Source organism: Pseudoliparis swirei, chromosome 6 (genome assembly GCF_029220125.1).
Source record: "Pseudoliparis swirei isolate HS2019 ecotype Mariana Trench chromosome 6, NWPU_hadal_v1, whole genome shotgun sequence".
Classification (NCBI taxonomy): Eukaryota; Metazoa; Chordata; class Actinopteri; order Perciformes; family Liparidae; genus Pseudoliparis; species Pseudoliparis swirei.
Window position 1 is genome coordinate 24041114 of NC_079393.1, and position 22958 is coordinate 24064071.

Genomic DNA, 22958 nt, shown 5'->3' on the forward strand with positions numbered 1-22958 from the left:
TTGCCTTTGAGCGTTCTTTAATTGTTCGTCTGTTTTACACACCCGGTGGCCTGGGGTCTCAACACACTGGCAATTATAATAACACATTTCACAACACGCAACGAGACGAAACGCCAGCAAATTAGGAAAAACTATTCTCACCATTTAAAAATATATATCCACTACCGTTCAAAAGTTTGGGGTCACCCAGACAATTTCATGTCTTCCATGAAAACTCACTTTTATTTATCAAATGAATTTAACATTTCAAAGAACATATAGTCAAGACATTGACAAGGTTAGAAATAATGATTAATATTTGAAGTATTAATTTTGTTCTTCAAACTTCAAGCTCAAAGGAAGGCCAGTTGTATACCTTATATCACCAGCATAACTGTTTTCAGCTGTGCTAACATAATTGCACAAGGGTTTTCTAATCAGATATTAGTCTTCTAAGGCGATTAGCAAACACAATGTACCATTAGAACACTGGAGTGATCGTTGATGGAAATGGGCCTCTATATACCTCTGGAGATATTTCATGAGAAACCAGACGTTTCCACCTAGAATAGTCATTTACCACATTAACAATGTATAGTGTGTATTTTTGATTAATGTTATCTTTATTGAAAAAACAGTGCTTTTCTTTGAAAAATAAAGACATTTCTAAGTGACCCCAAACTTTTGAACGATAGTGTATATATAAATTGAATATATAAAAAGAATTGGAGTGGAGCAAACCCAGACAAAAACACGGCTTCAACGCCACCGCGGTCACAGAAACATCAAAGTAATCTACACTTCTTCTGTGGTGGCTTGTATTGTGCTTTGTATCGATAATAAAGTATTCCAAAAGGTCCGTTATATTCCTTCGTGGATATTAAAATGACGATCGGCCTTAAGGCTTGGAGGTCCGCTGTAAAATGTCGCTCGGGGCCCCAAAATGTTGCGAAAGGCCCCAAGATGTACGGCAGGAAACAGCTGCCATTGTTGCGCGGGCGTTTGTAGGATTCAAAGATAGGGGGGGCTAAGCCCCAAGGGGAGGGCCATGATTGGTTATGTTTGCGCGCAATTTGTTTTGGGGCCCTGAATATCGATTGTTAGAGACACCATTTCAGGATAGTGATATTTTCTGCTCATTTGGACTATCAAGGGGATAAAGATGAACTGTGTGCCACATGTAGAGTTATTCCCTCTGCCTCCTTTAATGATAACGACACATGCAACTAATGTAGTTCATTTGCTAGGTTGGAGGCGGGTCTAAGTGGGCTAGATGCACGGCTCCGCGCCATCGAAGCTCAGACAGCTACGCTAGTTAGCCGCCCCCTCCCCTCACCGGCGCGGAGCTAATAGACGTAGCTTCTGCCGAGCAGCCGGATCGCTGGGTGACTGATCGCGAGAGCAGACAGGACCTCGCTGTGCACCGGCCTCGGCCGCTTCACGTTTCTGACCGGTTCTCCCCACTCAGCGGCACACCGAGAAACACACTGGTTATCCGGAGCTCCATAGTCCGGAACGTGAAGTTAGCGAAGCCACGGACCAGTCGCGTGCCTCCGGGGGGCCAGAGCGGGCGACGTTGAATCCAGTTTAAAACTGCAGGCTAAGGATAAGCGTAGATACAGTAAGATTATAATAATCTAGGAACCACAAGTAGTCCCGCATTTAGTGAGCGCAGCTCTCTAGTGGGGCAATATGGTACTACAAGCTCCTTAAGATATGATGGAGCATCACCAATCAAGGCTTTGTAGGTTAGGAGAATAATTCTAAAAGTGATTCTTGATTTTACTGGGAGCCAGTGCAGAGCAGCTAGTGCAGGAGTGATGTGATCTCTTTTCTTAGTTTTAGTGAGAATACGAGCTGCAGCATTCTGGATCAACTGGAGGGACCTAAGAGACTTATTAGAGCAGCCTGATAATAAGGAGTTGACCTAAGAGACTTATTAGAGCAGCCTGATAATAAGGAGTTGACCTAAGAGACTTATTATAGCAGCCTGATAATAAGGAGTTGCAGTAATCCAGTCTAGAAGTAACGAACGTATGAACCAGTTTTTCTGCATCTTTTTGAGATAATACATTAGGCATATATACACACACACACCTAAAAGATAGAATCAGAACATATTTTATTACTCACCTCAAGGTTCAGATAAAACAAGTTATTAAAACACATGAGGTAATGAAAAAAATGAACTGCATTCAAACAATTGCACACAAATATTCCAAAATCATTTTTTTCCTCCTCTTAAGGTGAACACGCACGCTGAAGGCACTGGTGAGATCTATTCTACAGATCCAGACTCACGTCCGGTTTACGGAAACCGCAAAATTATTAAAAAGCACACGAGAGATGACATATTTCTGAAGGCCACACTGGTTCCTTGAACAAAGCCAATGGGGTTCCCCCCATAATCGTCACAAATGTAGACCACGTTTAAGGTTTGGCATTTTGTAGTCTCAATTAGCAACTTTTTAAAAGCCACGTAAAAGCTTCAACATTCATGAGTATTTACTGACGTATTGAATGTTTCGTATTGAATTGAACAAAACGTTAAGCTTCTCGTAAGCTCGTGTTCACCTCATCATCTCACGAAGAACCCATTCAAAAGAAATGCTGACTCACTTCCAAGTTTTAGGACTCCTGTGACACAGTTGACCCCTTGGTTAAGCCCCGCCCCCCAGCTGCTGCTCAGCCAAGCTTTATATATATATAAACATTTATAACTGTAAATATATATATATATATTTATATATATATAAATTTTTATATATATATATTTATATATCAATGAATATATATATATATGAATAAATATATATATATATATATTAAAATATCTATAAATATATATATAAATACATATATAAATATATATTGGTGTCTCTGACTCGGGTCAAAGCATTGGCCGGTCTTGCGCTCCGATTGGCCAGTATGGCATTCGGTGGGCGGGGCTTAATTTCCAACACACAATACAAATGCATTTGTTTGAACTACATACAGAAGTTGTCTCTGCATACTGAATGTTCAGCATGTGCAACTTTAAATAAGCGCCCCGGTGCGCCCTCCAGGGGCGCAGATCAGAGCTGCGTCTTCAGGGCCGGCTGCCCTTGTGTCTAGGAAGTCTGGGTCCAGCCCACCGACTCACTCAAGAGTAATGAAAACACTGCAACACATCTTCAAACTTATCAAGGCCCTTTCCCATTTGAATAGTCCTGAACTGGGTTTGGCATAAAAGACTGTACATGCTGTGTTTATGACAACAACAACAACAACAATAAAAAGAAGTCGGATCCGCCCATCCAGCGGGAGTGAGAACGAGTCCCGGATCGACGTCCCCCTCAAGCTTCAGTTCGCTTGCAGCGACAACACGGAGAAACTCAAAGGAAGCGCCATCAGACGTAAACGGGAAAACAAAATGTCACTTTTGGAACGTCCGACACGGGCGCGACCTGAAAGGTCAAAGGTCATTCTGATTGTCTCGGTGTCTGTAGAGGATCAGCAGAACCTCCTTTCGGGGAGTTCTTCTTGTAAACAAACACAAGTTCTGTGTCTTCTCCCCATGATGCGTCGAGTGTCTCCCGCCTCCTTGAACCTAGATTTTTTAAACCCGTTTTCATCCATTTCCTCACGGAGCCGTCATCAAACCGTTTTCCACCGAGCTCGAGCCGACGCGTTCAAGTGTCTCTGATCTCAGCCGTGACGTCGTCGCCATCCCAGATGGACGAACACGAGAAGCTTCGAGATGGCTGATGCTCCTGTGAGATATCAACCGTGTTTGGAGGAATTCAAAACTGACCAAATGTTTCTGAACAAAGCTAAAGCGAGTCATACATCTTCAATTTAGATCAACGATGGTTTCCAGTGAGTTTCCTCCTCCGTTTCCCAAATTCTTATTTCCGTTGCTTCGAAACCAAATGTCGGTTTGGCGTTCTCTTAAACTCGGTGTATCAGGACTTTCTGAAACACCGGTCGACAGGCCGTGCGATCCGTCCATGAGGATTACCTCGCTTGTGATCACCACAAGCGGAGCGCGTTTCCACGAGCACAGAGAGATCTGGTCATTCAGTCTGTGTACGCGATAAACACGAGCAGCCGGGTCACCGGCGGCTGTTCCTGAACGCATTCCGGGTTTATCACTATTATTTCTTAGGTAATGTGTTCACGCCAGGCAAACGTGAACAAATGCAGTGGATATGCACACAAAGTGAGCTGCTGATGGACACAATTCTCCCACAATGCAATGCTCGAAAGGAAACGCAGGAACTGCTCACAGCTGCAAAAGACTTCGCAGGTGGGCGTTAAGCTTCCTTTTGAGAACTTTAATCGGTGTCTGTTTGCCTTTTGCCCAGAGAACGTATCGCAACATTTCCTGTTCCCAGAATTATTTGGTTGATTTCTAGCTGCAAAAAAAAAACGTATACTATAAACATTACTGCATATAAATGATCCTGGGACCTCGGGCTTTGTAGTCGCGGAAAAGGATGAAAGCTAATCTGACTTAAAAAATCCAATAAAAAAAACGGGAGTGTGCCTGCAGCCTGCCACCTACAGCCTGCCGCCTGCAGCCTGCAGCCTGCCGTCTGCCGCCTACCGCCTGCAGCCTGCCGCCTGCCGCCTGCAGCCTGCCGCCTGCAGCCTACCGCCTGCCGCCTGCCACCTACCGCCTGCCGCCTACCGTCTGCCGCCTGCCACCTACCGCCTGCCGCCTACCGCCTGCCGCCTACCGCCTGCCGCCTACCGTCTGCCGCCTGCAGCCTGCCGCCTGCCGCCTACCGCCTGCCGCACAGGTGTGACAGTTTGAATCCTCCGGCGTCCCTGCGGGTTAGTCCCCCGAGTCCTTACTGTCAGAGTGAGGCGTGTACTTCAGCCGAAACGTCCCTGAAACACAACAGAGACAAACAGCTGTTGAAGCTTTGGCCACGCCCCCTATGGTTCACACGCTAGTCTAAGTGCGATGAGCAAAAACAATTATGTGCCCAAAATTACAAGGTTGAAATCGGCAGAATAATACAAAATTATGATAATTATATGTTATTGCTCTTTATGTAATTATCCCAAAATGTTTGTATTTGGCAATTAGGAAATCTGAAGTCCAGCTGTACACATGTTTCTTTGTAAACGGTCCAAACTGCATCACAGCGTCAAGCGCTTATGGAGAAAATATATTTCTTTAGATAATAAACAAAAAACAATTCCCAAAGTTTAGTATACTCACAGAAACAATCTCTCACGGATAAAGTTTTAAATCGAAACAGCAGTGCCGTGTCTTGATCGCGGGGATTTGGGGGTAATTACATAATAACAATAACACATTCTTCGTTTTGCATTCAAACAAACGGAGAATATAAATCTATTTGAAAACATGACAGTCATCAAACGATCTTCCCAATGAGTGTTGCACCAAAATAATAATTTACTCTCTTAGTGTTTCATTATAAATCAATTAAAAAACAATTTAAAACATGCATGAGAAAAAAATGAAATCATTACATTTGCCAATTTGAAATGCCAAATGAATAATCACACTCCATGACGGCGTGACGAGCGCCGCTCACCTTGCGGCGCCGAATCCATCGCCGGCTGATTGCATTCCTCGGCTCGGTGTCCGTTGGCGCCGCAGTTGTAACAAGACACGTTGCCCGCCGGCCACTTGTGGGCTCCGTTTCCCATGATGCCGTGGGGCTGGTAGAAGGCGAAGCCCTGCTGCTGGTCGTGTGACGCCGGGCTGTGGCGGTAGAGGGGCGGCGGTGCCATCATCGGGTAGGAGAAGGGCGCGGCGGCGCCGGCGGAGCCGGACGAGGCGATCAGGGGGCTGAGGTGGAGCAGCGGGCCCAGGGTGAAGAGCGAGGGGCCGGCCGGGAACGGCTGCAGGTAGCCGGCCGCCGCCACGTAGCCGGGCAGCGCGCCGTAGGCGCCGCAGTTACCCCGGCAACCGCAGGAGCTGCAGACACACGTGGACGGGCCGTGACCTGAACTCTGATCCAACGAAGGGGAAGAGGAGGAGGAGGAGGAAGAGGGGCAGGAGGTCGGCCGGGCCGGGTAGTAAGCGTTGCCCGGCACCGCCGCCACGGGGACGCCGCCCGACTTTGCGGCGGCACAGGAGGACGAGAAAGACGTGGGAGGGTAGGAGTAGAATCCGGGTGGAGAAGGGGAGCAAGAGGACGAGAGGTGGAAGTGCAGCGGCGGGTGGGAGACGTGGTGGAGGCTGTTGGAGGTGGAGGTTAAAGCAGAACTGGTTTCCACCATCAGACCCACGGCGCCGCCCGCCAGGCCGTGGCAGCCCAGCGTGTCCTGGAGGGCGGAGGAGGAGACGTCCATGTTGCGCCCGGCGAACAGCTTCTCCATCCTCACCCCCACGCCCACGCTCAGCGCCGACGGGAAGCCGGCGCCCCCGGCCACGGGCGGGCCCGAGCCCGGCGGCTTGGTCCTGTCCTCTGTGCACAGCGGCGGGGGGCGGGGCTTACGGGGGGAGGCGAGGATGCTCGCCGGGTGCGAGGCCGCGGAGAGCAGCGGGTGGTAAGGAGGCTGCGGGTGGCCGAGGGGGAGGTGGGAGGAGCAGGAGGGGGGGTGAAGGGGAGCCGGGTCGGTCTGGACGGGGAGGACCTGGGCCGTGGGGCGCCCGGCGCCCGCGGGGCAGCCGGAGCCGAGCAGGAAGAGACCGGACCGGTCCTTCTCCGGACCCCCCGCTGCGGCCTCGGGACCGGACACACCTGGGACACAGATACACACAGGTGTGTGTTGAAAGCTATTTTCCATGCCAGTGTGTGCGTGCGTGTGTGTGTGTGTGTGTGTGTGTGTGTGTGTGTGTGTGTGTGTGTGTGTGTGTGTGGGCCTCAGAGCGGTGGAGCATTAGAATTATTGAGATTGATTATCCTCTATGTCTGAATTTTTCATCTTGAATTTATAATTTTTTTAAAACAGTTTTTACTAAATATTATGTCAGAATTTGAACTTTAATAAAAAGGGAAACATCAGTCCCATCCGGTCTCCGGTCCGATTGGTATCGATAACTCAAGAGTTCTGTGAGTGAACCTACGCCTGCGAACGTCTCTGGTCCGGTCGAAGGCGGAGTCACAGCCGCGTGGCGTTCGGGGGGAGCAGGGAGAGCTGGAGTAGCCCGAGGACGAGCTGCTGTCCGTGGAGACGAGGTGATGCGGCCCGGCGTCCGGCTCCGCCCGCAGCTCCCCTGAAACACAACGCACCCGCATCTTAAGACGCTTTGACCTTTTCTTTCGTAACATCCAGAGTACTAAGCAGCTTCGCAGTAGCACAGATCCGTTCCCCCTGAGAGCTGCTGGACACACGGCACCCGACAGATACCAGCTCCGTGTTGGCCCCGCCCCCGACTGCCAGGAGCCTCGGGGTGGCGCTCGACCGTCGACTCCCCCTGACAACACGTCCCTGTAGGTCCATCAGGAGAACACAGCCTCTTCTTACTTAGAAGGCGGTCCAGGCTCTGGTCATTTCACGCCTTGACTACTGTTATAACTACCTCCTTGCAGGTCGACCTGCTAAGGCCGACACCCACAATGCTCCTCCACTCCTCCACTCGTCCACTCCTCCACTCACCGCATCCGCTTCAACACATTGGTTCCTGCGTACCGTGATGCGAACGGATCGGGCCCCGTCTACACCCTGGATCTGGTCACGCCTCACACCCCATCACGTTCACGCCGCTCGGCAACAGCCAATCGACTTGTGACTCCGTCACTTCCAGCTGATCACTCAACTAAATCCAGACTGTTTGTGGTCCTGGCTCCTCATTGGTGGAACCAGCTCCCCACTGACATCAGGACAGCAGGAAGTCTCTACATCTTCCGCTGGAAACTAAAATACATCTTTTCCGACTCTACCGTAAATAAAAACCGATCAGCACTTCAGTAGCACTTGAACTTACTTGTGCTGTTTGTGGCTTTCTTGAAGAAACATTACTTGTTTTGATTGTTGTTGTTCTGAGTTTGTACTCGTGGATGGATGCACTTTTTGTAAGTTGGATGAAAACGTCAGCTAAATGACACGTGATGAATATTTTAATTATAAACGCACGTGTGGATGAAGGCAAATGTGCGAAGCGGCGTGGTACCTGCGCTGGAGGTGGGATGTGTCGAGGGTCCCGTGTGACTGGAGGGCGTCACCCTGGCGATGCCGCTGCAGGGACGCTTCTCCATCTGCATCTCCCTGCAGGACACACACACACACACACAGAGGCTGAGAGGTGTGTTTAACCCCGTTTTTAACGGACCGTTCATGTGATGGATGGAACTTTTTTTATCTAGACTTCAACAGAACGAAATATCCTAAATATCACACATTTAAAATCGTGTCTCCTTAACCCTTGTGTTGCCTTAGGGTCATTTTGACCCGAATCAATATTACACCCTCCCCCCGCTTTAGGATTAATTTGACCCCATTCAATGTTTAATGTCGGTGTTCTTTCGGTAGTCAACAAACAAACATAAAGTGCCTCACACTTGGAAAACAATATTAATTCTAATAATTTTTAATTTAATAATTTTCAAATTGAACCCAAAGGGTAAAATATGTTAGTAAATATAAAGGTAACAGGAGGGTGAAACATTGAATCGGGTCAAAATGACCCAAAGGCGGGGGGAGGGTGTAATATTGATTCGGGTCAAAATGACCCTAAGGCAACACAAGGGTTAAAATCAGGGCGCAGGTTAATGTCGGAAACCTGAGTTAATGTCAAAGAGGCAGCGCGTGTCCACTTCTCACCACCAGGGGGAGACATTGTCCACTCGACGGGCTTCTCAGTCTCAACTGATCCTCTAATACAGGGGTGGCCAACACGCGGCTCGCGAGCCTCATGCGGCCTTGCTCTTGCCAGTGTCATGCGGCTCTGGTTCATATCTAAGTTTTTGTTTTTTTTTGTGTGTGTTCGTCGGCTGCTTTTGGTTTTCAACGGTATTTTTTCGGGTCGGCAAACGTGCAAAAAAACGCAGTTTCCCAGGGGGGCACGGGTCTCAAACTGGGCCAAACGCGGAAAGACCACATCCGAATGTCGAGCGGTTCACGTTGGCGGGCGGAAAACGAATGAAAGTGTCTGAAACTTAAGCCTGCAAATCAAACGCCGCATGCCCGGGTAGCCGGCCGCTGGCAATTATGGCTTATCACTATGACGGTTTACGTTGTTTCCCCGCCCAGCCGACGGCTACCGGCGGACAGCAGCGGGAGTGGTGATTGCGGCATCTGAATGTCGAAATGTTTCAAGGCTAAAGGCTTTTTTGGTATGGTTGATGACCCCTCCAGCCCCCCAAGTGACTGCACTGTTCGATTTTGACCTGAGTTCTGGTTGACACCATTGGCTTGAATGGAAAATTGTGGACACAGCTGGGATTTGCCATTTATGAATTAAGGTTCAATCCAAGGGGTCCCTATAGGCAACACATTAAGTAAAAATGCATAGTAAAAACAAAATTTATTATATTTGTTTTTGATTTTTGTTTAGGACTTGTTTGACTGAATGTATGTGTTGTGTGTGTGTGTGTGTGTAATTGGTACACATGACACAATGTTGGTTGATGAGTAGTACTGTAGTTATCCTCAGTGTACTTATCATGTTGGTGTGTGATTTATCATGTGGGTGGACATGATCAGGAGGTGTGTGTGTGTGCTCTAATAACACATCTGCAAGCGCATGGAAAACCACTGCAGTAACTTTCCATTTTCTCACACACACACACACAGCACGTTGCCACATGCCTACTGGAAAGCTGTTGCTTATGGGGATTGGAAACAAGATCAAGAGATAATTCAAGCAGGTTCACATGAGAAAAAGCCCAGGTGTGTGTGTGTGTGTGTGTTTTTGTGGCGTTCTGCTGGTTATCTCCTCCTGAGTATCTAATCTCTCCGGCCCGCTCGCAGCTGGTTAACCATTGACGCCGTGCGGACCGTTGACGCCGCGTACTCGCCTTCCACATCAGCGGCTGATCGCTCGGCCTGTTAATCGTTAATAAGACAAAATACCGACCGCTAAACTTCCCCCAGCGCAGAGGCACACGTGAATGTCAACAGGGCCCCGCGGTGAAGCCGCACCACCTGAAGATTGCAGCGGCATCACGGCCAAACTGGAACCACTTCCCTGTACGGGAATTTCTTATTTTTGACAAAAACGGTCATTTCGAGGAGAGAGTGGATAACTTCTTCAGAGTCCCCGTGAGAACGAGACAGAAAGCGGGGACAACGTTCCACATGTGGCGCTCACTGACTTCTGTATCTCCAGTTGAGTCTTTTGTAGCTCCAGTTGAGTCTTGAGTTTCTTCTTTGCTCCTTGGGTCAGGTCGTAGTTGTTCAGGTCCTCGTCCGTCAGCGCCAAGAACTGAACGGGACCAAATAAAACACGTGGGTTAGAAAAACGCAGACGTCCTGCTGTTTCCTGTGAGGTATACACTACCGTTCAAAAGTTTGGGGTCACTTAGAAATGACCTTATTTTTCAAAGAAATTCACTGGTTTTTTTAATGAAAGATAACATTAAATTAATCATAAATACACACTATACATAGTTTAAGTGGTAAATGACTTTTCTGTTTTTTATTGAAATCTCTACACAGGTGTAGAGGCCCATCTCAAGTGTTCTCATGGTACATCGTGTTCTCGCCTTAGAAGACTAACTGAGGGTTAGAAAACCCTTGAAAACCCTTTTTATGTGAGTCCAGCTGAAAACAGTTACGCTGGTGAGAGAAGCTATAAAACTGGCCTTCCTTGGAGCCACAAGTTTGAAGAACAAAATTAATATTTCAAAATAAAAATCATTATTTCTAACCGTGTCAATGTCTTGACTATATTTTATAATCATTTTGCAATTCATCTGATAAATAAAAGTGTGAGTTTTCATGGAAAACACCCACACTTTTGAACAGTGGTGTATCTTGAAGGCGTAAATGGCGACAGCGGGCATCTGAAGCCCACGCACCTCCTCCATGGTGAGCTGCTTGAAGACGGGGTAATACTTGTGCAGCCGGAGCCGGCGGAGCCAGTCCAGGATGCCGCTCTGCTCCGCGCTGCTGGACTGGGACGGGCATGGCGTCTGCGGGTAGGACTGGGATCGAGACAGGGGATGGGACTGGGCGTACGAGAGGGACTGGGACTGGGGCAGGGGCTGGGAGTGAGACAGGTGCAGCGACTGATGCGGAGCGCCGGGCGGAGCGTGCAGGTGGTGCTGAGGGTATGAGCGGGGCTGACTGTGTTGGGGGTCGCAGCCGCCCGCCGAGCAGAGCGGTGACAGCTGGGGGGGCGGAATGGGGGGAGGAAGAGGGAGGGAGGAGAGGTGAGGGGGGGAGGGGCGGGTCAAGACAGAGCTGTGGGTGCTGACGACGGGCTGGACGCTGGCCACTCTGTAAACCGCCCTGAGAGAGGACATACGGTCAGAGGAGGACACGTGATGATGATGACGATGATGATGATGATGGTGGTGGTGGGAGATAGAAAACATACCTGTTGGCTCCTCTGTGCTGAACCATGCAGCCAAGACCTGAGGGGCAGAGAGAAGACAAACGTAACTGTTGGGCTCCATCATCGTCGTCTCCTCCAGATCCGTTCCCCGGTTAGCGTTGGTCTTCACAGCGGAGGGAACGTTTGAGTGAACGTGCGATCGGGAAATCATTTATTCTTCTCTTTAGCCGGCGCTCTAACGACCGGCCCGTGTTTCAACTGACAGGAGAGCGAAGGGTGCGTTCAGGTACACTCTTGATGCGTTCAGGCTCTCGTAAAAATGTCGGGGCGTTGAGAAACTTGAATAAATCCAGTGGTTTGAAGGATAAGTTTTCACAGCGACGTGAGTAGATATTAGAGATGAATTATGAGCGATAGACTTGCCAGACACTGAGCTCTACGCAGCTCATTAAAAGATGTCTTTGAATCAATAGAAACAGAATATTTTCTTTCCTTATCATTTGAATGATTGTGTTTTTATGAAGAAATAAACCCACTATAAATTACTTTAACAAGGTGACATGATAACATTTAGAATAGCTGATGGTTTACAGCGAGGTCAGAGCAGATTTTTGGAACGATGGCAAAAATAATTTTATAAAATAGTAAATAGTTTAGAGCTTTGAAGACCAGATACAAATGGATCTGTATGTACCAATCGGGATGATCAATGATCAGCAAAAAAGACGTGAACGTGGATCTGTAAAACTTACATTTGTTCCCTTTTTGTCTTTGGCGCTGATCCGATATGCGGCTCCGACCCGTGATGCCATCCGAACCGCAGCTTTTATGAAATATAAGTGCTGCTACGTTTTTTAATAAAATGTCCAACCGTGAAATATATCAATAACTACTCGTCAGCAAAACAGTTTGTACCGCCTCAGAACTACGACAATGGTAAATCGTGCAGTTCATGCAGAAGTTGTTATTAGGAATAATGTACATTACGGACGTAGGAAAAGAAAAACAACGATGCTGAATCTGCTGTATCACACAAATATGACATGAAGGCCAAAGAGTATCAACTGTTTTACAAACGTCTCACAAAGAAACGCACCAAAAGCACCACTTTTAAAAAGTGCGTGCATACCAGAGATATGCTCACAATTGTCTCGGAGATAAGTCGTTAAAAAGAAAAAAAATGAAGAAAAATGTCCTGAAAATCTTATTCTGCTAAAAACAAAAAAGGAATTCATTCATTCAATTCAGTTTATTTTATACAGCCCAATATCAAAAATTACAAATTCTCCTCAGAGGGCTTTACAGTCTGTACACATAAACATCCCTGACCTTTGACCTCACACCGGATCAGGAAAAACTCCTAAGAAATAGGAAAAAAAACTTTCACAGGGAAAAAGGTGAAGAACCCTTCAGGAGAGCAACAGAGGAGGATCCCTCTATAAGGAGGGACAGAACAATAGACGTCATGTGACCAGAAGGCACATTATAGAGTTAGTGGCCTAAGAGGGGAGCCCAAGTTTAAACGCTCTTTTTCCCTCCACCTTATTCTCCCCATTCCTCTGAATCCATCAAGCAGGTGGAACATTTCTGACTCCCAGCCACATGATCAGACGTCCCTCTTGGACGCAATGCATGCTGGATGCCTGGAAACATCTGCAGGAGATTGGCTGGGATGGAGACGTCTGGCAACAGACAGGACCGACGCTGCGATGCCGACGAGAACGAGAGACGGCACCGCGGTACTTTCTACAAATCTACAGTATGTGTGGTGAATACTGGAGTAAAAGTTGTACTTATTTTTATGAGTTATTTTCGTGACACACTGAGGCACCACGATGCACTAAAGAACAGTTCAAATCAAAGACACGTCACAGACAATAGTGATACAGGTCGTAATGTGATGCAATACCATAACCTCGGTTGTATCTAACATCCAACAAATAATAAAGGACTCATCTCTGTACTGGTCTTGTTAGACCTTAGTGCTGCATTCGACACCATTGACCATGACTTCCTATTACAGAGACTGGAGCAGTCGATTGGCATTTCAGGCACGGCACTAAGTTGGTTTAAATCCTATTTATCAGATCGATCTCAGTTTGTATTTGTAAACGATGACGCCTCGATAACCACCAACGTTAATCACGGAGTTCCACAAGGTTCTGTGCTTGGACCAATTTTATTTACCTTATACATGCTTCCTTTGGGCAATATTATCAGGAAACACTCTATACACTTTCATTGCTATGCAGATGATACTCAACTATATCTATCGATAAAACCAGAGGAAACCAACCAACTAAGTAAAATTCAAGCATGTCTTAAAGACATAAAAACATGGATGACCTGCAACTTCTTGATGTTAAACTCGGACAAAACCGAAGTAATTTTACTCGGCCCTGAGCACCTCAGAGATCAATTATCTGGTGATGTGGTTTCTGTAGACGGCATTGCCCTAGCATCCAACACCACTGTAAAGAATCTTGGCGTTATCTTTGATCGGGACTTGTCCTTTAACTCCCACGTAAAGCAAATCTCAAGGACTGCATTTTTTCATCGACATAATATTTAAAAGATCGGACACATCTTGTCTCAAAAAGATGCAGAAAAATTGGTTCACGCGACTATATTACTACTAGACTGGATTACTGCAACTCCTTATTATCAGGCTGCTCTAATAAATCTCTTAGGTCCCTCCAGTTGATCCAGAATGCTGCAGCTCGTGTTCTCACTAAAACTAAGAAAAGAGATCACATCACTCCTGCACTAGCTGCTCTGCACTGGCTCCCCGTAAAATCAAGAATCACTTTTAAAATTATTCTCTTAACCTACAAAGCCTTGATTGGTGATGCACCATCATATCTTAAGGAGCTTGTAGTACCATATTGCCCCACTAGAGAGCTGCGCTCACTAAATGCGGGACTACTTGTAGTTCCTAGAGTCTTAAAAAGTAGAATGGGAGCCAGAGCCTTCAGTTATCAAGCTTCTCTTTTCTGGAACCAGCTTCCACCTTCAGTCCGGGAGGCAGACACAGTCACCTCGTTTAAGAGTAGACTTAAGACCTTCCTCTTTGACAGAGCTTATAGTTAGGGCTGAATCAGGTTCACCTGGTCCAGCCCCTTGATATGCTGCTATAGGCTTATAGCTGCCGGGGGACGTTTAGGATGCACTGAGTACCTATCTCCTCTTTTCTCTTTCCCTATGGATGGATTTACATCTCTCCATCGCACATTACTAACTCTGCTTCCTCCCCGGAGGGGAGACACACACACACACACTGCATTGGCGGCTATAAATACTCTCTAGGATGAAGTCACGCTCATCGAATCCAACACACACACACACACACACATGCCATGCTGAATTCCCACACCAGGTTAAAATAGACTCCGTCCTCTGCCCTCTAACACCTCCAAATCACATTATTAAAATCCTGGCTGCAGTCTCACCTCCCTCACCTCCACCACCTCCCTCATGTCCCCCACCTCCCTTACTTACCTCTCTCACCTCTCTCACTTCCCTCACTCTCACCTTCCTCACTTCCCTCAGTCTCACCTCCCTCACCTTCCTCAGTCTCACCTTCCTCACTTCCCTCACCTCCCTCACCTTCCTCACCTCCACCTCCCTCACTTACCTCTCTCACCTCCCTCACCTTCCTCACTTCCCTCAGTCTCAACTCCCTCACCTTCCTCACTTCCCTCACCTTCCTCACCTTCCCTCACTTCCCTCACCTTCCTCACTTCCTTCACCTCCCTCACCTCTCCACCTCTCCCAACCGAGCCCTCCACTACGCGGCCTTCCCTTTCCATTACCTCCCTTTTCACTCAGAGGAAATAATAAAACAAAGATATCATTGACAATAAAACAAAATCAAGACTTACTGGAGCTGAAGGTGAACGGACAGGTCGGGGATACAGGAGCCGTAGGATGGGAGGAGGATACTGGCGGGAGGGGGGAGGGGAGGGAGGCGGGACAGTTGGGTGAGAGAGGCCTGGCAGAGGTGAAGAACAGCTGGACGCTGTGGTGCTGGAGGACACGGCGGGGCAGCGCTGTCGGACTCCTGGGCGGACAGACGGGACAGCAGGGGGATGGACAGGCAGTCAGGACGAGAGACGCCGCATCACGGAGACGCACCGAAGAACCAGCTCCACGTGTCAACAACGAGAGCACGACATGCCCTAATCATGATGTGGTTTGTTCCGGATGTAGATGGACAGAGTCATTTTAAACTCCCAGTAGGGCTGGGTACCGGGACTCTAAGCAAGCAAAGAGACGTTCACAGGCTGGTAGCAAACATGCGTAGATGTAAACAGCCCGGGGTTTTAATTATTCACAACTGATGCTCTTCAAATGCTTAATAAAAGGAAACGGTCGACTCGTCCTGAAAGAGTTCGAGCAAGTTCCCTAACTTTGCTCAGCTGGGACTCTTGATGAGGAAACCACACTTTTTAAAGGGTGAGAATAAACAGGAAAAGAGGGGGAGACTAACCTGGGGTCCGGCTCTATGGACTGAGGGAAGAGTGTATCCACTGAGTCATCAGGAAAGGCTTGTGACAGCTGAGAGGAAAACACAAAAAACATGCCGATTACATTTCTACGCAGATGATTTTCATAATTTTAAAAAAATTTATTTATATATTTGAACAGGGGTTCAATCAACCCAGGAGTAAATGTGTCCGTCTTAGCTATAAGGCTAAATGTCAACCGTAGTCCCTGTGGCCAGATATTACACGCATTCACTAATGGAGAAAATGGTTATCACAAAAACATCATAAAAAGCAATAAACACACTGGTATCAAATATAGGCCTCATCATAAAATCATTAAACAAATTAATTTAAAAAAACATCATAAAAAGCAATAAACATACAAATCACATTGCTAAAAAGCCAGTTCTTCAGGCCGTGTTTTAAAGACTGGCTAAAGGAACGTCTCCTCAATGGGATGATACCTCTCTCCACCTCTGATAACGAGATTTTCCTCCTTATAAAACATGAGCGCTCAAACAGCTTCATCCTTCACCTCGTGAAGATTAAACGTGAGAAACAAAGGGGAAAGGGTTCATACGTTCATTCAGAAATGTATCGGCTCTTTGCAGAACGAAACTAGCTGAAGACTATTCTCTCAAAACTTAGTTTCAGTGGTGGCGCCGACCTGGGTCAGCAGCTCAGTCACCTCCGGCTGAGTTCTGACGACGGAGGACACCAAACCGTCCGACCAGCCGGCCTGGAGGAGGGACGAGGAGGGGAGGAAGGATGAGGGGAAAAGGTTAAAGGAGGAGAGGAAGCAGAAAACGGGGTAAAAACACGTCCCCTGAAGAGAGAACATTTGGGAACGTCGATCGCTGGACCCACCTCAAGCACATATTCCGGCGTGTCCTCGGGCGTGCGGGTCACCCCTCTCAGCGCCACCCTCTCGATCAGCGCTGTAAGAGGCACACATTGTTTTTTGCCGAAGGTCAGCAGCACAGTCGGGAAGTTTTTTGATTGTGTTTTTGGTTTGTTGGTTGGACAAAACCAATTAGAGCGTTTCATCTCGAGTGGGTTAAACTCTCCCAACTCAAACTGCACGATCGGTCGTATTTCCTTTGTGCATCGCACTTGTTGACAATAAATACATGGACGCAAATCTGCTCCGCGTGAGTTAAAGGGATAGTTCAGAGTTCTTGAAGAGGGTACATATTACAGGAGATGGTGTTCGGCATGCCTCCCGTTTGGAGAAAATCGGAGTACAAGAGACAAGTATGAAAGCAAAGTACCCGGCGAAACTATTAGGGGGGGGGGGGATGCTAAATAGGTGTGTTTTGTGAGAAGACCTCCAGGTATAGATGTTCGACATATCAGGCTCTGAAAGCACGTGAACAGCTGGCTCCTCCCCAACAAGCAGGCGGGGAGGGGCTCGAGAGAAGGAGGGGGCGAACACAGAGGGGGAGAAAGGAGGAAAGAGAGAGGAGTCGCTTTCGCCGTGCACACACACACACACACCCCTTAACACCTTTGTGTGTGCCTGTGGGGCAGCAGCTGTAGAAGGCTCTAAATTCACTCTGATCTAGGCTGCCAGCCACACACACACACACACACAAAAGGTCGAGGAGCGTTTGTGTGCATCACATCATCGAAAAGAAGAGCTTCAATCATCTCCTGGATCTCAATAAACATCCCTTGTGTTTTTATCACTTTACTAACTACAGTTTATGCGTCTGTGTGCCATAAAAACACGTCGTAAAACCAACACGAGGTGTGGCTCGTTCTGCACGGCCTGGGGCGGCAAAGGCTTTTAACACGCACACACACAGGGAAAATTAACTTTATTGTGTTTGTGTGTGTGTGTGTGTGTGATTTATATGCGCGTGACAGCTACGTGGTGTGACCATGAGGTAGTGAGATAGTTGGGTATTGTGTTACAGACAATAAGAGGCCGGAGGGGCTCGGCCCGACGTGAGCCGGCCACCGCCCGGTCAGATTAATAATCATGATGGAAAATATCCGAGGTAATCCAAACGGTTTTATGAAGACCAACAGCTCGGTGTGAGTGCGACTGTGAAACAAGACACTGCTGTCATAATGTGTGTTCAGTTAAAAGGTGCTACACACACACACACACACATAGCTGCGCCTTAGGGCAGCATTCTTGAAGCTGCGTTGTAGGTCAGATGCGCCGACATGCCACATCTTGTTCAATTGGGCTTACCTGGTTTGTATAACATGGCACACACACACCTACACACACATACACACACACACACCTACACACACACACACCTACACACACACACACACACACTTAGATGAACAACAACAAAAAGTAGAAAATACTTTTGGTGCGGGTCCTGGTTGGTGCTGCTGCATCCTGGACCTGCCCAGCAGGTGGAGGAGGAGGAGGTGGTGGTGGTAGAGGGAGGTCCGGGTCTCGCCATCCCGCGGTGGCCCCCGAGACCGCGCCGGCCTCTCTGGTTTGACTCTGGAGGGCAGAGGTGAGAGAGCGTTCAGAGAGAGAGCGCTGGGCACAGAGTCGACCCGCCAGCTTCCCGGACAGGTACGGGGCCCACATGACAGGTACGGGGCCCACATGACAGGTACGGGGCCCACATGACAGGTACGGGGCCCTCATGACAGGTACGGGGCCCACATGACAGGTACGGCGCCCACATGACAGGTACGGCGCCCACATGACAGGTACGGCGCCCACATGACAGGTACGGGGCCCACATGACAGGTACGGCGCCCACATGACAGGTACGGGGCCCACATGACAGGTACGGGGCCCTCATGACAGGTACGGGGCCCACATGACAGGTACGGGGCCCACATGACAGGTACGGCGCCCACATGACAGGTACGGCGCCCACATGACAGGTACGGGGCCCACATGACAGGTACGGCGCCCACATGACAGGTACGGGGCCCACATGACAGGTACGGGGCCCACATGACAGGTATGGGGCCCTCATGACAGGTACGGGGCCCACATGACAGGTACGGGGCCCTCATGACAGCGACCTCGGGGTGGTAGGATTTTGCCCGCAGACGGGATCGGCTGCGCAAAAAAAAAAGAAGAGGGAACGCGAGGGGATTCCGCTCTCTGCGGGGCCGGCGGAAAGCACGGACAAACCGCCGCCTCGCCAGGCTCGTCCAATGAGAGGGGGCGCTCCAATTTAGAGCAACGTTGACAACGGAAACCTGGAGCCTTAATTTATTTTTATTTTTATTTCTGGACAAACTAATGTTCAGAATGAAATTGAGATTAAAGTGCTTTGCTCAACAAACTTTTAGAAACTGACCCCAGAAGCCCTCCCCCCCCGACACACACTCGATTTCTGAGAGTGAAATGGGTAAACGAGTAACCTCTTCAAACATTAGAAAACGAGCTCGCCTTATTATTGAAACAATATTTCTCTGAAAATGAGACTTGTTTTCCTCACTTTTGTAACACACCAGTTACTAATGGTCGATATGCGTCATGTGACTCCCTTTGAGAATAAGGATCTTTATTTTTATTTTTTATTAACATTATTTTGAAAAATAACACTGCCATTCAAGAAATGAGCAGCGTAGGTCTCATAAAGTATCATCATCATCGTATTGAAACAAGTTTGGTAACTCCCATGTTTAATGTCATGCTGCAGGACCTTCATTTATAATGTTTGAAACCAGTTTGAAGATGCAGTGTGTTTCTGATCGACCCTTCCTTTAAATAAAAGTTGTTACTTGCAATGCAGTTCAACTGGAAACCCCCTCGAGACGCTGACTCATGAGAATAAACATGAAAAAGACTGAAAGCTCTTTTTCCTCAACGTGTTTCTGCCGACTCACTGCAGCCCGAAACACACAATCTGAAACCAATTAAGACTGCTACTGCCACATCCGCATGTTGCCCGGCCGACCCGCCAGCAGCCCCCTCTGCAGACTGTTAGTGTGTGTGTGTGGGGGGGGGGCTGACACACTGGAGGTACACGGAGTAAAAACGGCTCACGTGACTCAGCAGGGGAACGATTACGAGGAGGGAAAGAGAGAAACAAAAACACAAGTAGTGTGGGAATGAAATAAAGAAAACATCCAGAGAAGTGGCACGAGAATCTCCCTGAACCCCCCCCCCCCACCCCCACCGACACACACACAGAAAACCGGAAAACTATCAAACACAGACTCCTCTACAACTCCTCCTCCTCCTCCTCCTCTTCCTCCTCCTCCAACAGTCAGCTGAACTGCTTTTATAGATATATCTATATATATAAAGCGCCCTCATGTAATGGGGTGGTTATGCCGTCGTCTACGGCCCACCAGATGTGGCCAGTGTGTGCCGTGCGTGTCATTTACGGCCCGGCCCAGTTTGCCAGAATCAGAATGTGGCCGTTCTCCCTCCGGAGTGACTCGGCGTGCAGCTGCTTCGCGTTAAGACTTAAAACCCCGGAGGGGGAACATCAGACGGCAGCGGACGCTTCTTCTCAAATGCACCGAAATAACATTTTGCAGCGTTTACGTTTCCGCGTAACTTCCTACGCCGTCCTCGACGCCGCTGTAGAGGAGAATACTGTGCTTCAAACATTTAGAAAAAGTACTGCCTTCATCTTACGGCGCCATGGCTTGTATGCAAACAGCTTGGAGGAGCTTGTAATAGATTATGTAATAACTCGATAGCATCCACAATGACATCGCTTTTAAAAAGAAGAATTCCCACACGTACACATAGTCAAATTCATAAGAAATAAAAAAAGTGTTAACATGAGCCTTGCTTTAATGCATCATTAATACTCTAGTAATAATACTTTTGTCTTTCAAGGCCACATTTCATCGACTTCACACGTGGTGGGTGAACGTTGAATTAACAAGAGTTGGCACTCTTCTCAGCGGCTGGGGGGCGGGGCTTAAGTCCTCTTTGGACAGCGGCTCATTGACATTACAACAAAACGAGCAAGTTCACTCAACGCCGCGACAATCTATTTTCAGCCACTTAGAGTAATAACAGAGCTGCCAACTTTTCAAAAAACCTTGGAGTGAGATTTTGTCGGGGGTAACCAGGAGCGGCGCTAGCACATTTGGCGCTCTAGGCGAGCTTCACCCGTGGCGCCCCCCGTGGGGGGGGGTGCTAGTGAGAGGTGAGTGTGCTCACCTGTGTGCGCGCATCACGGCTGAGCGATGCGCGCGCCACGGAGCGGAGCAGCGCGTGCGCTCTGATCGCTCTTTTAATGAAGTATAGATACAAAAAAAACTGCCCAGCAGTTTTTTTGCGCCCCCCTCTGAATGGCGCCCTAGGCGGCCGCCTATACCGCCTGTAGGAAAAACCGCCCCTGGGGGTAACCAAAATGTTGCCACGCACGCAGCCACACACGTTGGTGGCTCAAATATCAGGAGATTTGAATTAATGTGGCGTTGTACCCATGTTGTACCCATGTTGTACCCTGCATTCTGGCCTGGCAAAGGTCTTTTACGAGGCATCTTTGCTACCTTAAATAATTAAACTGTTTTTTAATAACTCTACTCTCATTTACAAAAACATGACTAATTCTATTGCACAAATGTCCTGTCTTTATGTTAAATTCTTTATAATACATCTTACTTGTTCAAAGAGCTGTTTGGAATTTTTTTTGAGAGGGTACTTTTCCTAGGCCTGCAATTAAAAAGATAAATGCTATGTGGGCAGCCTTAACAAACAATGCTCTGATGTGTTGAGCATGCAGTATACCAAGAGGTTAACAAGGTGCTCTCCTGCTGCTTGTTATGACAGCTGAGTTTACATCACCACACAAAATCACACGCACAAACACAACACATTATTTCAAGATTTAAAGTTTAAGAGAGTAAGTACTTAATTGAACCACATGTCATTAACAGGGCTCTTAAGTTTTGGAGACAGGCAAGAGTGACATATCTATCCAGGATGCTTTATTTTCATTGGTTGCTGGATTAAATCTTATCAAGATACAACAGATACGTCTTTTTCTGATTGTCTATTGTGTAGCCCATTTCTTTTTTTTGATTGGCTGATAAGTGGCACCTCGCAGCAGAACTCCAGGGGAGCGCTTGATTCCTCCACGGTGAGGGCAGCGCGTCCAGCTCATGTCTGCGTGCTGCGGCACATTAAAACATTAAATAGCCGAGTTTTTTCAGCGTGAGAAATACGATGTGTGGCCGGAGTGCGTGACGTAAGACCGAAATGCGTGACTGTCACGCTCAATGCGTGACACTTGAGAGCCCTGCATTAACACACTGTAGTCTCTGCTCGTTGTGTCTGTTTGAAAATCTTCTTCTGTTGCTAACTTCGGGACTCTTTGGGGTAAATAGGATGTCTATGCAGCGAATAGGTTTATAGATGCGCTCCTTAGCGCCATCTATCGTCGCGGAGTTTGAAAAGAAACCAACGCGCCTCGGCCCAAATTCAGAATTTCTTTTGCCGTGAGATATTGGTTGTGTGGCGTGAGAGCGTGTGAAAACATGCAAAAGCGTGTGTCACATGGCGAAATCGTGAGAGTTGGTAGCTCTGTAATAATAATAAATGAGTTGCAATAAACGACGTAGTCACACAGACACATTCATCTGTAGCTACGTTTCTTTTTGAACGCTCCGAAAAAAAAGTCCAGTAGTCACAATATCTGACTCACTGGCGGTTAAACACTTCACCGTGTTCACCGGCGAGTCAATTACTCTTTTTTTCTTTCCGTGTGCTATTTGGTGACGGGCCTTTTTACTAGTTTGGTAAAAAATAGAAAGCTGCCTGCCTCTTATTCTGCGTGAGCAAATGAGGCCGATAAGAGCTGTGAGAGGAGAGGCCGAGACAGAAGTGAGCCGTGGCACCGCAAACCCCCAGAGACACGGCGCCGCGGCGAGGGAAGCGCGTTCCACGTCGTCATCGTTTAACCACGTTGTTGATGTAAGCGCGTTGATTGGAGCAACTTTTAAGAGATTGTTTGCACGTCTCCGTTTGGGCTAATGTCAACCCTGCTACGGGAGAGATACACACGGATGTACACACACACACACACACACACACACACACACACACACACACACACACACACACACACACACACACACACACACACACACACACACACACACACACACACACACACACA

General features: G+C 47.9%; 1 protein-coding gene across 3 annotated transcripts in view; it reads right to left on the minus strand.

Moving 5' to 3' along the window:
• Positions 1-2084: 2084 nt before the first annotated feature.
• zcchc14 (zinc finger, CCHC domain containing 14) overlaps positions 2085-22958 on the minus strand; it is a 26234-nt gene continuing 5360 nt past the window's right edge. Inside the window, exons 3-14 of one of the 3 annotated variants that reach the window (XM_056417733.1) lie at positions 18202-18346; positions 16741-16811; positions 16562-16612; positions 15876-15943; positions 15268-15446; positions 11429-11465; positions 10908-11340; positions 10203-10312; positions 8060-8154; positions 7013-7162; positions 5532-6686; positions 2085-4854 (exon numbers count right to left, since the gene is read on the minus strand). In XM_056417733.1, coding sequence (XP_056273708.1) covers positions 4799-4854; positions 5532-6686; positions 7013-7162; positions 8060-8154; positions 10203-10312; positions 10908-11340; positions 11429-11465; positions 15268-15446; positions 15876-15943; positions 16562-16612; positions 16741-16811; positions 18202-18346 — 2550 coding nt within the window. In that variant the 3' untranslated portion in view covers positions 2085-4798. Of the gene's footprint in view, positions 4855-5531; positions 6687-7012; positions 7163-8059; positions 8155-10202; positions 10313-10907; positions 11341-11428; positions 11466-15267; positions 15447-15875; positions 15944-16540; positions 16613-16740; positions 16812-18201; positions 18347-22958 lie in introns of all 3 variants that reach the window. The other 2 variants (XM_056417732.1, XM_056417731.1) reach the window with 2 other exon arrangements.